Raw genomic sequence first — 21,064 nt, forward strand, 5'->3', positions numbered from 1 at the left:
CTCAGTCTGATAGTCCAGGAGCTCGTGCACGTGCAAACACACACACACACACACACACACACACACGCACGCACGCACGCACGCACGCACGCACGCACGCACGCATGTGTGGTAGCGAAGGGTCTGTGAGGAGCTGCTATTCTCTTGAAGAAGTTCTTAGGTTTGACTTATTCTGGTCTCCAGTCTCCAAGTTTCCTCAGGAGACCAACCTGAGGTGATACCTGGGGTTACCGTGTTTTCATTCCTTCCCCACATAGCACAGGTGTTAGGGGGTTGCTTATTTCGCCAATTCTGAAACTAAAATAGGGGCAGAGACTTAAAATTTAGAACTACCCACTAATTAACAAAGGTCTGGAAAGTTTAAGATTGCCTGCAGTTTTACTTTTGACCAAAGAGGGAAACTGTGGGGCCTCTACACATCACCAGGCCTGGTTGTAGTAACTTCAGATGTAGGGTTTAGAAGGTCTCTGGTACTTTATTTTGGCTGTGGGCATTAAGAACCAGCAATTACAATAAAAGACAATGCAAGGGGAAGATCAGTGGGTGGGCCAAAAGTTTGTTAACTATTTTAAACAGATCTGAGGAAAAGAAATCCTTTCTCCCAATCCAATTTTTACAGCCCCAAAGCCGGAGGCTTTCTTACTTACTCCTACATTTTCTTCTTGCCTGGGTCTGTTTTCAGGGTAACCACATTTCTAGCAACCGGGGAAAGAATCCTTTAGTGGGGAAGGCAGCCCTTACATTTGTTTTTATGGTCTTTACTTTCCCCAATGAATGTGGCTTCTTTCTTCTAAGAACACCGTTTGCAGAAACTATTAGTGCCTACAGAGGGCCAGAAGGCTGTTACTTACCAGACTGTGACAGTGAATGAAAGGGACCCTTAAAGGAGCCACAGACAAACAAGGGCTGTGTTTAGCTGCCTCCTCACTGTTAGGACCCAGGCAATTTGACCCAGGTTAGCATCTTAAGCTGTGGGTTGATGGCAGTGATGGATGACCATGGGACAAAAAGAAAAAAACAAAACAAAACAAAACAAACAAAAAAAACCCCAAGCCTCATGGTTTCCTGCTCCTGAGAGGCCATCTGAGTGCTTCATATGTGTTTGGGAAAAAACAAAAGGACGTGTGCTTGAGATAAACCCAGGTTTGTTGCCAAGATTGATTGCTGGAGTCAAGGACTTTCACCACATAGCCCTTTGCTTCTATAAACAAGAATCCCCGGATGGCAGGGCTCTCCCCTCCCCCACCCTGAACTCTTATTTTTTTTTTCCTTCTACTTGACCTGCTTTAAAAAAAATGATTTAAAAAAGTAAATATATACAAAAGTCAGAAGAACAATGCTGAACATCCAGCTGCAAAGCTCGTTAACATTTTATTAATTTTATTTTGCTCATATTCCACTATGCATTCCTAAGAGGTGATCTTTCTTATTTATGTAACTATGGGACTCTTATTACAGCTATGAAAAATCAAGAATAATTCTTCCATAACTGATACCCTACCTACGGTTAGCTTTCCCAACAGTTCCAAATGCTCACTTCTATTGCTAATTTGAGTCAGGATTCAACAAGAGTTTTACTATACACCACATTTTTTTTTTTTTTTTTTTGGTTGGATCACTTAAATTTTCTTATATCATCTCCTTTCTTCCTTCATACTATTTGTTGAAAATGTCCACCCATCAGCTGGTAGAATGTACCCCACCACCCCACCCGATAGTCAATGTTAACACACTTGTTCTAAAGTATGTGTTATTAGGATTTAAGACCCCAAATACCCTGGTGACATGGAAGGAACTTTCCATACAGAGGGCAACACATCAACCTAGAGGAAAGGAAAGCAGGTTGCTGTGCTGAAGAGATGAGGGCAGCTTTCAACACATAAATGGTACCTGAGATGGGGAAGAGGGGGAGATCAACCAAGGGAAGTGTGCCTGCCCCACCCCATGGAGTGTTGTGGGAAGTTAACACTAAATACGTGGTTGGAGAGGGAAATCCGAGAGCTGAGTCACAAGAGCTGAAAAGTTGAAGGAGATGGCCCTGCTTAGCTTGTGCCTCACTTATAATACATATGCAAATGACATGCAAATGTGAGCTTGTAAAGCAGGTAACTTTACATTCAGTATGATTCTAAGGAAGTAACCCAAAAGGTGCTTTATGGAAGACAGGTTATGTGACTTATTTGGGAGAAGAAAAGTTAAGATTGGTGGTACTGAAAGAAAATCAGGTATTTATGTAACCCCCCGTCTAAGGGTCAGGGAACAGAGAGGAAGAGGGGGCAGAAAGGATGTAAGAAATGCCATCTACACTTGACACAACCATCCAAATTGTGAACTAATAACCACACAGTTACCTGCACTGATCTGCACAAGGCTGGTCTGTCACGGGTCGGGGAGAGGCTCAGGAGACCCTTTCCCTTGCTGCTAACTCTTGGCTTCCGATAGATTCTGGGAGAAGAGTAGTCATCACCTTCAGTAGTGTATACACTGCTGGGCCCAGCAGGCTCGGAAAGGTGGCTCCTCAGTCACACAGGCAGGCCCTTGTTAAACTACACAGCCGGCCACTAAATAAAATGTATAGACGTGAACTAAGAAAGAGATAAAGTTACAGCAGGGTGAGGGGTAAGTGGTCAGTAGACAATGTGTCCAGGAGAAAATTGTCAATCAACACATCTAATTACAAAAAAATGGATGGCGACACTTAAAGTTGTGGGGAAAGTGTGAGTCCCCAAACCTAAATAGTTTTCCTTTTCTGTGAAATCCTTTTAGGTAAGACCTAAAATCCAGCCTCTTTATTTGTATTTGTAAGCACCCACCAGCGTGCTGAACACCACACCCTGGCCACAGAATTTCTCACTGGACCCAGGCTGCTCCCATGTCACATACTCACCAGTCCTCTGGATGGTCCAGTGTTGGAGTTTGGGACTCATAGGAGTCACGCCCATATGTGATCTAGTTTCTTGCTTTTCATGGTCTCTCTCCAGAGGACTGGGTCATCTGGACCACGGTCTCAACAGAATTGGCAGCATGCTTGTCAGACACCAACTGCTGGCTGCTGTGAGATCTGAGCACTTGCAGTTCTAGTAGGTTCCAGGAGGTGCAGATCATCTCTGAGGACCCTCTGCTAGTCTCAGCTCTAAAAGCTCAAGGCCCCTCAGCCAATGGCATTGCCACACCCAGTAACAGATCAACTCCCACCACAGTCTGGCTCTAATGGGAATGCGCAGCTTTACACACAGCAAACCATTCCTAACATAAAGATCTCCTGAAAACTATCATTGATATTTCTGTGAACTTGAATATTATTTTATACACGTAGGATTATAGAATGCGTCTTTTTCTTTCATGATAGTTTTCATTCAGCATTCACCCATGTTATAGCATGTCAGAACTTCTGGCTTTCATGGCTACATTCATCCATCTGCTGTTGGCTGGCACCCTATATATAGTAATGTGCTGACGGACACTAGCATTTCTTCCACCTTTTGGCTAAGCTGAATAACGCTGTCACTATTTGAATTCTCAAATTCTTTACAACACATACCTAGAAGTGGGATCACCGAATCTTACGGCCATTCTGTCTAACTCTGCGGTCAACTAATATCTATTACTTATTGGATAATTTGCAAAACACTCTGTAATAGAGCTCAAATGTTACCTCAATTATTTCCCATGAAAACCCCATGAGGTAGACAGTATATCCACAAGTTACTGATAATACAGAGTTTTTAGGAAGAATAACTACTTGTCCACTTCCCACGGAGAAACCCAGCCATGACTTGCTCGTCATCTGCCTCAAATCAGGTAAATTGAAATAGAATGTTGCATGCAAACCATGGCCCAACATTTTCACCCTTCCCTACATTTCCCTTACCTCAGAGGTGTCCAGCAAGGCTGTGTAAGCTGCAGGGGGAATGACCATAGTTCTGCAGGCTCTTTGAGCAGCAGATCACATCCCCAGAGCAGCCAGATACCACGTTGTTGTTTTTTTAACGTATCTTTGACAATGGTGGTCCACAATGACAATGTCCTATTTAGTTAGTGATCATTACAAATTTGCTTCCATTTCTGAAAATAATGAATATTGATTTGATTTATCTTAAAAGTTTTCTAGAGTACCAGGTAATCTAGGTAGAATGACATAAAAGTGATTCTTTTCTTCCCTATATTACAAAAGGTGAGGATGTCAGTTTCAATACTGCTTTACATTGACTATAGAGGTGACTTGACCTCTTAGAGGCTCTGGAAAATTGGGAATATAATATCCATTTATGTTTGGGAGGAATTAGTGACATACAGGTTCAAGGCAGAAAGATTAATTTGATACTTTTATTTTTAAATAAAGTCTGCTTTTAATTATCTTTTTGTTTGTTTTTTTGAGACAGGGTATGACTGTGTAGCTCCTGCTGGCCTGCAACTCACAGAGATCCCCCAGCCTCTGCCTCCTGAGTGAATGCTGGGATTAAATGTGTGTGCCACCACGCCCAGCCTATATAAAGTCTATTTTAGACAGAACAATCTTCCCAGCTACATCCATGGGAAAAGCAATTTCTTTCTGGTTTTGTTTTAAAGAACGAGATGCTCTGATTCAAAAATTGAATAAGTATTTATTGTTCCAGAAGGTACATTGCTTTTTATACATATTTCATAAATGATACAGGATTGTACACGTGTTCAACATTTTGCTCCCCCCCCACCCCCGCCTCCCACACCACCTAGAGGATTTGCTCATTGCACTGTGCCATTCCTTCTTGAGAACCCTGCACACAAACTGGATAAATGGTTTAAAAATAATCTACACAATGAAAAGAAACGAGGGAGAGGTTGAACAGGAAGGAAGTAGGAGGCGGGCTGGGGACTGAGACATGCATCCTTTCATTCTGTCATGCCAGTGAAGGGTGGTGGCGGAAGCAGCAGTCCCGGTTGGCCTTCGGCCTCTTCAAGGCACCTGGAGTCTGGGTTTGTCATTTAAAGGTTTTCTTTCATACACAATGATCCTGAGAGGAGGAGGAAAAAGAAACCCCTCGCCTCATGAGGAGGGATGAATCATGTGAAGGAAAAAAAAAAAAAAAAAAGCCAATCATCTGTGTGGCAAGCCCCGCCATTTCTGCCATCCTGCCCTCGGAACAGCTAAAAACAGGACGGTAGACAGAGGTTCCTTTGATTTTTCGAGTGCAGGTGCCATCTGGAAATATGGTAGAAAACATTCTGATAGAGTATAAGAGTAATTTAAGATAAAAAGAAACAAGGTGGAGAGGGTAGGCTAAAGGAAGCCATAGAAAGGTATTCCTGTAAAAAGATAATTTGCACCCTTTGAGATCCACCGTTGATTTACAGCGAGTGGCGTGGTGGAGTTGGGCGGGCGCACAATGGTGAGCAAGCGTGTGTCTTAGATGAACCAAGATTACCCTGGTTCTGAAACAGCTGCAGAGCCATGACCTTTAGCCGATTTGTAAACCTTACATCCCCCTCGCTTGGTATCACGGATGAACACTGGCCCTCCGATCTGCGGCATGGAGGATGTGGGGATTATCAATGGGATCAGTATAGAAAGGAGGGTATCTTCCCCTCCTCTGAAGATTTATTAGTTAAAAAATAATAATAAACAAAATACAAAACCCTCATGCAGTATTGCCAGTGATTTCTAGACACTGATTCTGAGTCCTGGGCGACAGACATGAGGACTCATTAAGAGACAATCCAAGTGTCAATCATCAAACAATGATAAATTGATTCCAATGATTATTTGGATAAAGGTAGTGTAACCAACAGGTATACATAATAGGTAGGTGGCGAGGAAAGGGACGCAGAATGGAGAGATTCTGGTAACTTTGCAGAGCCTGTGCCCAGTTTAAAATGAAGGCTAACCACACCAGCTCATACCCTGCCAACCATGCATCATGAGATTTGCTTTTCTTATATAGTTATTTATTCCTATGTCAAAAATAAGAAACTTTAAATAAAAAAAAAAAACACCAAAAAACAAACCTAGAGCTGAATGGGGTGCTGGTGTGTTAGTGTTTTTGCAGACCCTGCAAAGATGCAAGGACTGAACACCCCAGCATCATGTTTGCTCCGCTCTCTCAGCCATAACTGCATCACTCTCATTTGGAAACGAAGATGCGTAAGACAGGATTCACTAAGCCCTTTGCACTTGTATTCCACGATGCCTGATCCTCAGAGTTTGATATCCCTTTTCCCCCCTAAGATCCTTGTTGTGTTTTGTTTGAGAATTAAAGGTAAACACCCTCTACCCCACATGGCCCCAGCTTCCACCTGCAATGCTTTAATTAAAAAGGCTTGAGTTACAGACAGGTGTTCTCTCTGCCGGGATTCACTCTCATCTCAAGTCATTCCTTTTCTCCAATTTGTCGGAGGGGCAGGTGTACTTGTAACGGGTCCCTCAGTCTCTTAAGGTCCATTTCTGCCTAAAATAGAAACAACAGGTGAGGAAGGGTGGCTAATGAAGTTTTCAGCAACAGTACTGCCCCGTGAGAGAGTGAGTGGCTCTCCTTCCTTACCATCCCCTCAGGCAGAGCTGTCCACGAAGCCTCTGGGAAAAGCAGGACTGCTCAGGTGGTAGAAGAACCCCAGCCTAAGAACACGGGGTCCTTCTCAGACATCCGTGACAGCATTTCTCTAACCCTTCGGAGGAACCAGAGTCTTAAACCCTGGCATCTAGGATGCTATGTATTTACTCAATATCTACTTAAGCATTTTACCAGTCAGTGAGTCTTGTTGTCTTTTTGTTTGTGTGTGTGTGTGTGTTTGGTTGGTTTGTTTCTGAGATAGGAGACAGTGATTGGCGCCCTCCTTCAGGCTGCCCATTTGAAGGACCACGGTTCTGTGTACTAGTGATGCTACTTAAGATGAGGCCCCGTTCATTTAGTTCTTACAGAATTTACCTGAGCAATTGCATCCTTGAGTTGATTGTATTTCTCTAGATCGAAACGTGACTTTTTGGCTCCTTTATGGAAAAATAATAAGTATTGTCTGTCTCTGGCTTCTGGGTAAACATATTCCTACAAAACAAAGGAGAAATTAGCCTCTTAGTCCTCACTAGTGGTATTCTAGAGGCGTTTATTAACTGTTGGTTAATTACTAACTGTTAACTAAGCTCAACACAGTATGTACATATAAAAACAGACCACATAATGTGTTACATATTTAGTTCTTTCTTTCTTTTAAAAAAAAGATTTATTTTATTATTATGAATACAGTGCTATGCCTGCACATATACCTGCAGGTCAGAAGAGGGCATCAGATCACTTACAGATGGTTGTGAGCCACCATGTGGTTGTTGGGAATTGAACTCAGGACCTCTGGAGGAGCAGTCAGTGCTCTTACCCTCTGAGCCATCTCTTTAGCCCCTATTTAGTTATTTCTTAAACACTTGTTTGTCTTTTGTGTTTTGAGACCAAGCTCTCATGTTTCCTGGGCTGGCCTGGGTCCTAGGCTCAAGCTATCCTCTTGCCTTGTTCTCCCATGCAGCTGGGACTTCAATCACCTGCCCCGTTCCAGGCTTTGAATTCTCTTTTGTAGCTGGAGTCCACAAAAGTCATCTACCAAAAAAGAGTCATTTCCCATTGTTATGTGGCATTTTTCTGTCTAACAATCACAGTATAGATCTGCTGCTAAGCTGGGATGGTTACAGGTGTGTGCTAGTGTGCCTGTATTCACTGGATTTTATTATTTCAAGAAATTTGCTGCCTTACAAAGATTCTTTAGGTTGAGGACAAATGTAGCATATCATTGCAACAATCTAGAACCATTTCAATATTGCTTAATGGTCATTTTGCTCATGGTGTCAATTAGTGATGCTAGTTAGGCAAAACAACAGCACAAGAAATTGTGTACATTTAATTTGGCTAATGTTTCTGGTCAGAGGTGTGACCAAATTGTTTACTGCTGCTATGACATAACTAGTCACTTGGGGGCAGTAACAATATTCTGGAGGTCCACTGGAGCATCTAACAAACAGGACAGACACAGTATTAAAGATACAACTACTGTTTGGGGAGTGCCATGTCAGTGCCGGCAGCCCGTGCGGGCGGCTGGCAACAATGGCTAAGGCACCAGCCAAGGAGAATATATGCAGTAAGCTTCGAACCCCTACCAGGACCTAGCCGACGAACATGATACTCTCCACCGTTGAGTGGAGAGTGAGATCTGACTCTCACACGAACTCTGGTGCCCCTTTTCTGACCACGTCCCCCGGATGGGGAGGCCTGGTGGCACTCAGAGGAAGGATAGCAAGTTACCAAGAAGAGACTTGATATTCTAAGAGCATATATAGGGGGAGGAGGTCTCCCTCAGTCACAGACATAGGGGAGGGGAGAAGGGGGGAAGTGGGAGGGAGGGAAGAATGGGAGGAAACAGGGGAAGGGCGAACAATCGAGATGTAATATGAATAAATTAATAAAATTAAAAATAAATAAATAAATAAATCTTAAAAAAAAATAAAGATACAACTACATGATAATAAAGAAGGTGCTGCCACCGTGTCCCAGGCTAATATTGCATTAATGTAAAGCTCCAGGGAACAAGAACAAAGTGGCAGTAATTACATCTCCCCCATAGCCCCTACCCTCCTGACTCAAGCTGGCCTAGAATTTTCTATGCATACCAGGATGACCTTGAACTTAGGACACTTACCTGCCTCTGTTAACCATATGCTAGAATATAGGCATGTGACCCATATCTAGCTTCTTCAACATTTCTATTATTATTCTAGATCCAGATTACGTAGTTTTCAGGAATAATTACCGACCAATGAACTCAACAGAAGGAACATGATAATTGATCAGAAAGAGAAGCTTGGGGACGGGACACATTTTGGCTCAGCTCCTGGACCTACATTTTCAGCATGTAGTTCTCATCCTAACAAGTCTCATTTCTTCATCTGTAGAATGGCTATGTATTTACAGAATTGAGACTAAATAAAAGGATTAGATATAAAACGCACGATGTGTGATTCACCTCAGGAAAAGGTGCATGGATGTTCTCCCAGATGTGAGAATGCTGAATCTCTTCATAATCAAAGAAACACAAAGTCCATAGGGAGCTTCCCCCCCCCCCCTTTTTTTTGACTGACTGGCAAGACTATCAAAAACAGTTTCTGCTTTCCAGGCATAACCAGAGAAGTAACTGGGGTAAGTTCTAGAATGTGCCCAGGGTACAGCTGCCATTCATTTCTTTCATTCTCGGTATCCAGGCCTTGAGACATAAGGCACCATGCTTCAGGGCAAGGGAGCAAAGTGTGAATGACATGCAGCCTTAGCAGGTGGTGGAGCATACCTGGAACCCCAGCACCCAGGAGGCCCAGGCAGACTTCTGGCCACACTGAATTACACAGTGAGACCCTGTCCCCCAAAGCAAGCAAACCACACCCTTTCACTAAAAAAAAAAAAAAATCCAGATAAAAGATGATATTATAGGCTCCTTTGAAGGAAAAGACAGTGAATACATAATTATGAGACAGCACAGCTCAAGAAAAAAAAAATAAAAGAATAACACACTACAGTGATTCAAGAGAAAGGGGAGACATTGTGCTGTAGAGAAATGATTCAACACTGATGAAAGGGGAGAATTTAAGTAAGCCTTGAGATACAACAGAAATGAGCAGGGAGAACTTTCCAGATTGAAGAATGGTGTGAGGACAGGAACGGAGGAAAGGAGAGTGAGGGGTACCTTGGGGGACTAGAACACAGTGCAGACACAGGTACGAAGACAGACACTTAAGGATGGGCAGCAATTGGGGCTGAAAGCCCAGGCTGAGGAGGAGGGACAGGGAAACTAATGTAGGCTGCAGTAGAGAGGCAGCTCGGTGGTTGCTGGCTCAGTTCCCTAGGTGACTGCCAGTCGCACAACCGCATAGACCCTGGGTGAGCACTCGGAGGGCAGAGCAGGTCACCTTCCTCCTTTTCTACCAGGTATGTTTGGGAGAATGGGAGAAGTTAAATAAAATCCCCATGCTTTTGTCCACACCCCGCGCCGCCACCTGGATCCTTCATTGCTGATCTAACAACAGGAGGAAGCAGCCACACTAAGAACAGCTATTAGCCTGCTTTAGACACCAAGGAGAACCCTGGGAGTCTTGTGTGTTTGTTATTCAAGGTGATGCTGGTTAGAGGTGGTGTAGCAGACATAATGCCAAGTGCTGGAATGGCTCAGGTACAACTCGGTGGTGGAGTGTGGGTCCAGCATATGAGAGGCCCTGGGTTCAACCACCAGCACCACATCAGAAAACAAACAAAACAAACAAACCAACCCAAAACCCAGCCATAATCCATCATTCTTCTCAAAATGGATACTATGGATTTCTACGACACTTGAACCAGCACTGTCGGCAACCCCTGGTTCTAGATACCTGAATTCACTAAGCTGGCCTTGGCTGATACAGAGCAGGCTGCGGGTAAAGTGACTGAGTGCCTACTGTTTACCTCTCTTTTATGAAGTCAAAGCATCCTGGAACATACACAGAAGTAGCTTACAGTTGAGTTTATGCATTTCATTAATTATAAGGAAATCTCCATCCTAAAAATTCAACAAAACATCTATGACACTCTCCACCCAGCAGTTAGAATAATTACACAAACACACAGAAAATCAATCCAATAGAGCTGGAGATGTAGCTTGGCAGTAGAACATCTGTCTAGCGCGCCCTGGGTTTGAGCCTAAACATCATAAAAATAGCATCATAAGCAAACATAGAAACAAATAAACATTAAGCAAAAACATGAGCACATCCCCTACGGTGGCACACCTTTCTGTTCTTACTCGTCTTATTACCATCTTAATTCTGGAAGCATCTATGCGCGTGATTCAGAGCAGCCAAGGCCACACCCCTCTCCATGTTTGCCACCTACCACGGTGCCCACACGTGGCTGAGAACTGGCCTTGCAAACTCCACTCCTAGTCTGTAAAAAGAGACTTGAAGATGGCTCCTTACCTGGCGCGTCATTACAAAATATGCGTACATGGCCATGGCACTTCCATACGTGATGAAATAGGTGACGGGTTCCATGATGTCCCAGGAGTATTCCCACCAGGTAAGCCGGGCTAAAATGCCGAACTGCGTGGCCATGTAGGCAAGGCCACCCCATAGCACCAAGGTGGTCCTCTTCTCAGCTTTCCTGCTAATTTCAATTCGTACCTATTGGGCATACACAGACAACATGAAGGCTCCTGCTTTGGAACCAAATCACAACTCTTTAAACTGTTGTACGTCCACTAATGGGGCAGGGCCTGCCAGTGAGCCTGGGTCAGTTCCAGCCAACGGAGCTGGCCTCCTAGATAACAGGGGTAGTGTTCACTGAACACAATGTCTACAGGGACAATGGAGATTTCTGTGTGTTTTATTAAGGTTTTATTTCCGCCTAGAGTGTGTGACTGCGAAGCTGTTGTGAAGGAGAGCGAGAGCCACAGTGTCCTCGAATGGAATGCCAGAGCCCATCTATCTATCATCAGCTTTAGTTCATAGCTGCCCTACTGCAGAACAAGAGAATGAGTCAGCACAGCCTGTGGACTCAGGACGAGAGCTGCAGAATCCCACCAGCTCTCTTATGGAGCAGTACTGAAGGCCAGACAAGGGGATACAGGCAACGGCACCGCATGATCGGGGTACACTAGATAACGTGGTAACAACTTTCCTTAGGAGAGAGCAAAGGCACAATAGTCAAAGGACTTATTCCTTTCTTCAATCCCAATTATCCACCTGCCTCTGCCTCCCGAGTGCTGGGATTAAAGGCGTGTGCCACCATGCCCGGCTCTCCAATTTCTTTCTTTCTTTCTTTCTTTCTTTCTTTCTTTCTTTCTTTCTTTCTTTCTTTCTTTCTTTCTTTCTAATATTTTATTTAATTTTAATTTATGTGCATGTGCTGGTGTATGAGTGTCAGATCTTGGAGTTTCAGACAGTTGTGAGCTGCCATGTGGGTGCTAGGAATTGAACCAGGGTCCTTTGGAAGAGCAGGCAGTGCTCTTAACCACTGAGCAATCCCTGCAGTCCCTTATAATGAAAATATAGACACATGTCACTCAGTTGTTTTGGTCAGTGAGGGTCTGCATATGTGTCATGGTCCCACAAGAGTGTGTATGATCCCACTGCACTGTTAGTACAGGAAAGAGTGGTGTGATTCTTTCTTTCTTTTCTTTTTCTTTCTTTCTTTTTTCTATTTTTTATTTTTTGGTTTTTTGAGACAGGGTTTCTCTGTGTAGCCTGGGCTGTCCTGGACTCGCTTTGTAGACCAGGCTGGCCTTGAACTCACAGTGATCTGGCTGCCTCTGTCTCCCGAGTGCTGGGATTAAAGGCGTGTGCTACCATGCTCCTTGAGTGGCGTGATGGAGGAGGATGGCCATGGCATAGGAACCAGCCATGTGGGCCTAGAAGAGGAACTCTGAAGCTCCACAGGAAAGAAATGGCCCAGATGAACAACCTTAGAAAATATTTTGGGATTATGGATGGAAGGTAGCCCCAAACAGAACTTATTATAAGCAGATGGCATGGGATGGGCGTTGGGAGATATGGGAGGTGTGGGAGGTAGTTTAGGGGATTAATATCTGCCCTGCCCCAGGTGAGCCACGGCTGTTTTAAAATACCAGGTGTCATAGCTTAGTTTTACACCAAAGCTTAATTGTTTAGGGGTTAAGATGTTTTTAGGTCTAGATGAGTGTTCTAAGTTGGTAATGACAATATGTGATGGAGATTGATTTACATTCAGAAATTTAGATGCACCAAGATAGGAAAGATGTTTTCTTCAAGGCTGCCAAATACAAATAGCCAAAACACTAAGAATGTAACATTTATATAATTCTGATTGTGTCACAGTTCTTCTTGCCATAGGTAATCTATTGTATATATGTGTAATAATATAAATGTATATGTACCAAAAAAATTTTAAAAAACACAAAGGTTATGAAGGATATGTGTATTAACATATTCATTGAGAAACATAATTATGTCTATTTAGTTAATAGTGTGAGTCTGTTTGGCCTAAAATCTCACAAAAGACATAAAATGATTGACATTTTTTAAAATCACAAAATGTAATTACTACATTTATATATAGTATAAATATAAATAATATGTGTCCAATATCACTGACCTAGCACTCTACTTACTCCTCATGCCCCATCAACAATAATTATAACCTACTGACATTTCTAAAACATATCTGTGATTGAAGCAACTCATCTTTCATTTTGTTTTTGTTTGTTTGTTTGTTTTTTCGAGACAGGGTTTCTCTTTGTAGCCTTGGCTGTCCTGGACTCACTTTGTAGACCAGGCTGGCCTCTAACTTACAATGATCCACCTGCCTCTGCCTCCTGAGTGCTGGGATTAAAGGCGTGCGCCACCATGCCCAAAGCAACTCATCTTTCAACAAACAAAAGGCTCTGAAAAAAAAAAAAAAACCCAGGTGTCTATGTCTTTGTTGATTGTGAAAGTGGGTTAAATAATACTGCTATAATGATAACAAACATTTATTAGGTCACCAGTTTATTTATTTATTTATTTTTGGTGTTTTGAGACAGGGTCTCTCTGTGTATCCTTGACTGTCCTGGACTTGCTTTGTAGACCAGGCTGGCCTTGAACTCACAGCACTCCACCTGCCTCTGCCTCTGCCTCTCAAGTGCTGGGATTAAAGGCATACGCCACCACCACATGGCAGGTCATCAATTTAAATTAACCACAACATACATGTAGGGTCACCCTGTCTCCGATTGTTATCAAGAGGCCATGCTGAGCGAAGACCTAGACCATCAGGTCTGTACAAATATATTCTGTGATGTTCTCAAAATGAAATTTCTTAGAGACATTTTTCAGAAGGTTTCCCTAGCATTAAGTGAGCAAGGACTGCACCTGCAACATTATAAAGATTCAGGCTATAAAATATTCTAAAAAGTGGAAAGGAGAAAAATCGATCATGGGCCTATGACTGCATTAGGACATTATACTACTTTTTTTGTTTGTTTGTTTTGGTTTGGTTTTGGTTTTTTTCGAGACAGGGTTTCTCTGTGTAGCCTTGGCTGTCCTGTCCTTGGCTTTGTAGACCAGACTGGCCTTGAACTCACAATGATCTGGCTACCTCTGCCTCCCGAGTGCTTGGATTAAAGGCATGTGCTACCATGCCTGGCTCTTTTGTTTTGTTTTGTTTTTATATTACTTTTGCTTGTCCTTTGTGTGTAAGTATAAACGAGCACAGGTATGTAAATAATACACTAAAACCTGAATCATAGGGGCCAATGAGATGGCTCAGTGGGTAAGGGGACTTGCTGGCAAGGCTGATGACCTGAGTTCAATCCTTGGGAACACACACTGTACAAGGAGAAAACCAACTCCTGCACACTTTCTTCTGTTCTCCATGTGTCCTCCATGTGTGGTATGTGCGCGCCCACACAGTCACACATCAATAAATAATGCATTAAAAAAAAACCAACTGGATCATATCCATACTATCCTTAGGATTTACTCTCCATAGCATGAATACTTTCTATAGCAAATTAAGTTTACATAACAGTGTCCCATACACTATTCATTCATAGCCTGGCACCCACCACATCCAGAAGCTCTATGGGTCAGCAGTTACTCTAGTCTTCGTATCAGTGGTGGTAAATGCAGTACAGGGTAGCACAAATGGACCTCTGGGTTCTTGGTTTAGTACCGAGATGCCAGACAATTCCCTTTAGGCTCTCTTTTGGCTTTGATTGAAACATTTTTTTTAATGGTTCAGACCAATGAGTTAATGGACCAATGAGTGGACTCAATTGCATCAAAGTGAGACAAGACACGAAGTGCACGTGAACCGGGGGAGTGACAGGGGAGTCCAAGGGGAAGTGTGAGGGGGTCCTCACCTTCTCCAGGGGGGCCAGCTGCTGCTTGAGGTCCTCTAACCTCTCCACGAGCTCCCGCTCCTTACTGAGCTGGTGCTGCTCGATGCACAGTGTGGTGTAGAGCTGCTGGACCAGCGTCTTCACGTCATTCAGGGTTGCTGCGTTTTCATGGCTTAGGAGGTCTGAAGGAAAGAGGTCCATAACTGTGGTCAGAATGTAGTGCGTGAGGGAAGACTCAAATAAAAGGCAGGGTGCCTTAGAATAGCATGAAGCAACAACTGAACCTCTTAGCCAGGCAGTGGCGCAGTGGGTGGAGGTGTCTGCCACCAAGCCTGAATCCCCATCCCAGGGGATTCACAGGGGGTGGGGGCTTAGGGGAGGGGAGGACTGACTCCCACGAGTTGTCCTCTGACCTCCACCTGTGCGCAAGTGTGCACATACTGTGCACACCTACAAATGAGTGAAAATGTAATAAAAACACTTTAAAGGAAGAATTGCTTTTCCCAGAACTATTAAACAATGACAAGGCCAGGAAGCAAGTCCATCCATTAAGGGAGTCCTTCAGCATTAAACTGAAAAGCTGTTAAAAAAAAAAAAAAACTACTTACAGATCAAGAAAGTAAATTTACATGAGAGCAACTCAGAAACTTTGAAATCAATACCTATTGTCTTAGTCCTGGAAGTCTAAGTTCTGTGAATGCAGCATGGCCAAGGGAAACGGGAAGAGTGACCCCGCCCCTCAGTGGTAGGTGTGGCCAGGGAGCTTGTCTAGCATACCCTCTCTCCCCCTCCCCGCACCCCCCCCTCCCGGCCTTGATACCCGGTCCTTCAAAAACATTAATAGTGCCAACAGACAGGCAAGCACAGAAACCTTAGGACACAGGTTTCACGCCAGTCAGGAGGGCCAGGGTAAATGGTTACTCTGTAATTTATCTGTGGCCTGGACATTTTTGTTGATGTTTTGCCCACTTTGACAGTTCAGAGGAATAAACAGACAGCACTTCAAATTTGCAAGTGTAAAGACAAAAACAAACAAACAAATAAATACCAGCACCACTCTAATAATCTTTTTTTCCCCCTTCACTCTAATAATCTTAAAACCACACGCTTCCCCCAGCACACCAACCAAGTTCCACTCAACCTTGCTTGGCGAAGGCTGAGAAGAGCTGTCTGGGCCTCAGTGTCATGCTGTAATGGGTATGGAATTATGAAAAGATCCAACAGGTGAAAGGTTAAATTCTTTGATTCAGTATCATCTATTATGGGCAGCAGTATTTCCAAAAATCTAAAATGTGTTTTGATATGTTTCTAATAAAAATCCAGCTACAGACCAAGCCCTTGCCCAAACCAAAATACAGCCCAGTGAATGTTATCAATCTATTGCAAATATCATTCAGTATCACAAAAAGTTAATCGATGAAGGAATCCACGTCAGGCTGAGCAGCAGACGGGAGAAGAGCCGATATATGACACCAAACATGAAATCGTCAGTAAATGTGTATGGAATCTGCAATAACGGGTACAGGAGCACGGCGAGGGATGGGAGTCGCCCATGGCAACAGGATCCTCGATGCAGCAAAGCTGCGAGGTTACACCGCAACACAGCATTTCCACACAAGGACACTGCATTCTAGAAGGCATTTCTTCTGGAACCTGTCTAGAACATTGCTGTGACTTGGTGGAGCCCAAGGCTCCTGACTCGCAGGCCAGGAGCTGAGGCAAAATGTGTCTGCTGTAACCTCCTAAAGCTCCCTGAAGTTGATATGAATTACCCGTGGTTAAAAAACAACCACAAAACAACAACCAACCAAACAAACAAAAAACCCTCTCTCTCAAATAGTATTCCACACTGTGTTGGTTTGAATGAGAACGGCCCCCATAGGCTCATACATTTGAATGGTTGGTCCCCAGTTGGTGGAACTCTTTAGGGAGGATTAGGAGGTGTGGCCTTGTCGGAGGGGTGTGTCATGAAGGATGGGCTTTGAGGCTTCAAGAGCTTCTAGCCATGCCCAGTGTGCCCTCTGCCTCCTGCTCTTGGGTCAAGATGTGAGCTCTCTGCTGCTGCTCCAGTTCCATGCCTGCCTGCCTGCCGCCAGGATGCCTGACATGATGGCGATGGACTCACTCCTCTGGATCCACAAGACCAAACAAACCTGTCTATAAGTTGCCCTGGTCAGGGTGCTTTATCATAGCATTTGGAAATAAGGTTGACATTTGTTTTACACTAAAGGAAATTTCTATTAAAAATCATTGAAAACGTGTTAGTTAAAAAAAAAAAATAACCTTCAGGCTATGGGTCCTACTGTGTAGGATTAATTAATTAGTTAATTGATTAAGAGACAATTAAGACAATTGATTATGTAGTCTGGCCTTGAATTCATCTCTTGACCCTTCTGCCTCTGTCTCCTGAGCTGGAATCTCAGGCAAGCACCACCATGCCTGTGAAACTTATCTTTTAAATCAATCTTCCTGTGCTCACTGAGGCAGCACATACTCTTTTTTGGCTGTTGGGCTGATTGTTTCAGGATATTTGATCCCATTGTGGTCCTTGAGACTGTGAAGTATTAAAAACCCGTTTCTTGTTTGGTGTGGTTGAGCCCTAACACACACCTTTAATCCAAGAGCTTTCTATAATGAAAAAGATGCTACCATGATTTTTTTCTTTTCTTGAATTTTGTGTTTATTAATTATTATATTTATTCACATTACATCCAGATTGTAATCCCCTCACTCTTATCTTCCCATTCTCCCCTTCCCCCCTCCACTCCATTCCCCTCCCCTAGACCTCTGACAGGTGAGGTGCTCTTCCTCCACCATCTGACTAGAGCCTATCAAGTCTCATCTGGATAGCCTGCATCCCCTTACTCCATGTTCCCACGGGCCCTCTCCACTAAGGGACAGTCATCATATTGTGGGCACCAGAGTTTTTGTCAGAGGCCTTACACAGGATTAATGAAGTTAACCCCAGGTTAGGAGGCGGAGCAAGTAGCCAACTGACAGGGATTAAAAAGTAAGAGGGAATCTGAATTGAACAGTATTTAAGACATGGGGAGAAGGGACTTTTAGCTCTTGAGCTTCTTGGCCTTTGGTTTTTTGAGCTTTGAGCTAGCAAGTCTTTGGCCTTTGGTTTTTTGGTCTTTTCCCCCGGCTGTCAGCTGAGCTAGTGAGCCTTCTGGGCCTTTTCCATCAGGAAGCTGAGTAGGAAGGTCAGCTGGGTGCTTTCTCTGCCTCTCTGAGCTAGCAGGTTTTCACCCCAGCATCTGGCTCCTGAGTCTTTATTGGTAAAATAGAATGATTGGGATTTACTTTTCTTTTTAAAACAACAGCTGCTGTTGTAGTTTTCTCATTACATAGGCATTAAAAAAAAAAGCTTCTAAAGTTTTGTGGGCATTTTTGTAAACCTTCTTTTAATATCTTTAATATTTTTTTTTTCTTCTTTAAAATCTAACTTCTGGTCCACACTCTCGCGCCGCCCCCCCTCCACCTCAACAGTTTTACATAATTTTCCTCACATGCAAAATGTGGTGAAAGATCAAAACTCCAAGTCCTGGTGGTAAACCAGAGAACAAGCAGTGAGTCAGGTGGGACTCACCCATACAGACACAGCATGGCAGCTGGAAGAGGAGGCTGGACTCACCCATACAGACACAGCATGGCTGCTGGAAGAGGAGGCTCGACTCACCCATACAGACACAGCATGGCTGCTGGAGAAGGTGGTGGCTTTCCTTAGGCCCTGGCAGGAAAGGGCAGCAGAGCCTCCTCTTAGCTGAGAATGCAGATTAGTTAAGTTTTTACTCTCAGCCAATGTGCAGAACTGTAGTGTGTTTCTCAGAATGTCTTTCTCTGCATGGCTCCAAGTCAGTGGGGGTGGTGGTGGAATCTAGGTGAGATTTTGGAAGGAGGAAGTGAAGCCGACGGCATCACCAAGGGTGCTGAGGTTAGGGGTGAGGCAGATGCAGAGATGTCTGTCTGCTGATGCCAGCTGCACTTATGCTCTGCTGCTGTGTCAGGCTAGCTCATCGGTAGCATTTGTTGGTTAACAGAAAAGTTAGGCCCAGAAGCAGATGCCTCCTTCTAAAAATGGCCTGTCCAATATGGGAGCCACTAGCCACATGCTTCTGTTTATTTTTAACTAAATATTTATCTTAAACTGACAAGTAAAAAGCATATATATTTATCATCAATATGTTGTTATTTTGAAATATGTACACACTGTGAAATGGTTAAACATAGATATTTATTACTTCATATTGTTTTTTAAAAATGAGAATACAAAATCTACTCAGTGCAGTTCAATAATATAATGCATTGTTGTTAGTGACAGTCACCCTACTTGAACTTATTCAACTCTTGTTTTTTTAAAAAAAAATCTAACATTTCTGTAACTTCCCATGTATTCAACTTAAGTTAATTGAAAAATTCAGTTCTTCAGTTACAGTCCATTTATTTATAGCTACCTATATTTGACAGTGCAGAAATGAAACATTTTTAATATCGCAGAAAGATTTTTCCTCCTGGTAGTAGGAACTGAACTCAAAGCCATGTGCTAGAGAGTCCTATTTAGCAGCACAGAAGGATTTCTTTGCCTAGTGATGCACGTCACCACAGCCCTCCATTAAACTCTGGATGTGCTCGGATTTCCAGGCCCCTCATCACTCATCTCATGGTGCCAAAGCTTCAGAGTTTCTGACTTTTCTCTGATCCTCCAAGCTCCCCTTTCACAGCCCCTCTTCTCCAGCTATATCTATAATTGTCTTATGCGTGTGTATGGGAATATGTGTGTACTCATGCATGTGCTAGGCAGGCAGAAGCAGGCAACGGCATACATGTGTGTGCATGTGTGTGGAGGCTGGAGGACAGACCTCACCCTCAGAACATTATTCAACACCTTTGAGACAAGGTCTTTCAATGGCCCGAGCCTACCACTAGGCTAGACTAGTTGGCCACCGAGTCCCAGGGATCTGCCTCCCCACTGCTGTGGATATGCCACCATAGAAGACTCTACATGTGTTCAGAGAACTGATTACCATATTTTCTGGAGTATAAGATGATCTCCCAACTTTAACTTTTCCAGTTAAAATATAGAGTTTGGAATATATCTGCTATACAAGACTACCCCTCTTCCAACACATACCCTATGCAGCATACTTGGGCTGCAAACTTTATATGTTAACTGGAAAAGTTAAAGTTGGGGGTTGTCTTAGACACCAGAAAATATGGTAACTATCTCCCCAGCCCTTTCCCATAAATCTTTATCTTATAATAATCTCTGGTTCTGCTTCATTAAGTGAAATGTGACCAATACAAATGATACAATGTATAGTATATATGATATGTTGCTATTGCCTAAAACATGTATACACATTTGCTTGTGTGCCATAAAAGATAGCTGGGGAACAGGGATTGGGTGAATTTTATGTAAGAGTATTTTAGACTTTGGGAGCCGAACCTTATGAATGTGTTATCTATTCTTTTGTTGTTGTTGTTAGTTTTTTGAGACAGGGTTTCTCTGTAAAACAGCTCTGGCTGTCCTGGAACTCCATCTGTAGTCTAGGCTGGCCTTGAACTCACAGAAATCCATGTGCCTCTGCCTCTCAAGCGCTGGGATTAAAGGCATGCACCACCACTGCCCAGCATGTTATCTATTCTAAACAATCATAGCAACAAACTAATAAGCTACCATGGTGCTTTCTAATAGCAATGAAACAACCCCAGAGAATGGTAAGTTATAGAAAACAGAGACGTGCCTTCTAGACCTGGCTGAAAGGGATGTTATCTTTTGGATTGTGCAGTAGTAGAGGCTTGGTGGACTCAGAGTTTATGATTTATTAGTCAGGTTGCCTTAACAACAATGATAGGCTTGAAGGGACTTTCAAGACAGGTGACAATAACAGCATCAACCCTTGACCCTGAGAAGTCACTCAAGATGAAGTCATAGGAAGATGGAAAAACTGCAGATGGCTTAGCCATAGTCCTTTTGGTTGATTCATGCATGTTACACACACACACACACACACACACACACACCACACACACAATAACAATAATGTTTCCCAATGTCTCCCTATGCACCATTGGTCCCAGAACAGTAATTAATAGCAGCAGAGAGAGATGCTGATATAATGAGCTATGGAAATTCTTGCTATCCACAAACATAATTTGAGAAGGTCTTGGCTGTCTGGGTCTCTAATGAGGCAGTCACTAAGCCTGGTTAGTCTGCCTTTTCGACCCTGTTTCT

At 43.3% G+C, this 21,064-nt stretch overlaps 1 protein-coding gene across 2 annotated transcripts in view; it reads right to left on the reverse strand.

Annotated features, from left to right (window-relative positions):
• Positions 1 to 5,614: 5,614 nt before the first annotated feature.
• The window catches only part of Mcu (mitochondrial calcium uniporter), a 170,070-nt gene continuing 154,620 nt past the window's right edge, over positions 5,615 to 21,064 (reverse strand). For both annotated transcript variants that reach the window (XM_051153090.1, XM_051153091.1), the window contains 4 exons: positions 14,848 to 15,008; positions 10,949 to 11,152; positions 6,903 to 7,019; positions 5,615 to 6,425 (listed from right to left, as the gene is read on the reverse strand). In XM_051153090.1, the coding sequence (XP_051009047.1) occupies positions 6,348 to 6,425; positions 6,903 to 7,019; positions 10,949 to 11,152; positions 14,848 to 15,008 (560 nt within the window). In that variant the 3' untranslated portion in view covers positions 5,615 to 6,347. The remainder of the gene's footprint in view (positions 6,426 to 6,902; positions 7,020 to 10,948; positions 11,153 to 14,847; positions 15,009 to 21,064) is intronic.

This window comes from Acomys russatus, chromosome 11 (assembly GCF_903995435.1).
Source record: "Acomys russatus chromosome 11, mAcoRus1.1, whole genome shotgun sequence".
Classification (NCBI taxonomy): Eukaryota; Metazoa; Chordata; class Mammalia; order Rodentia; family Muridae; genus Acomys; species Acomys russatus.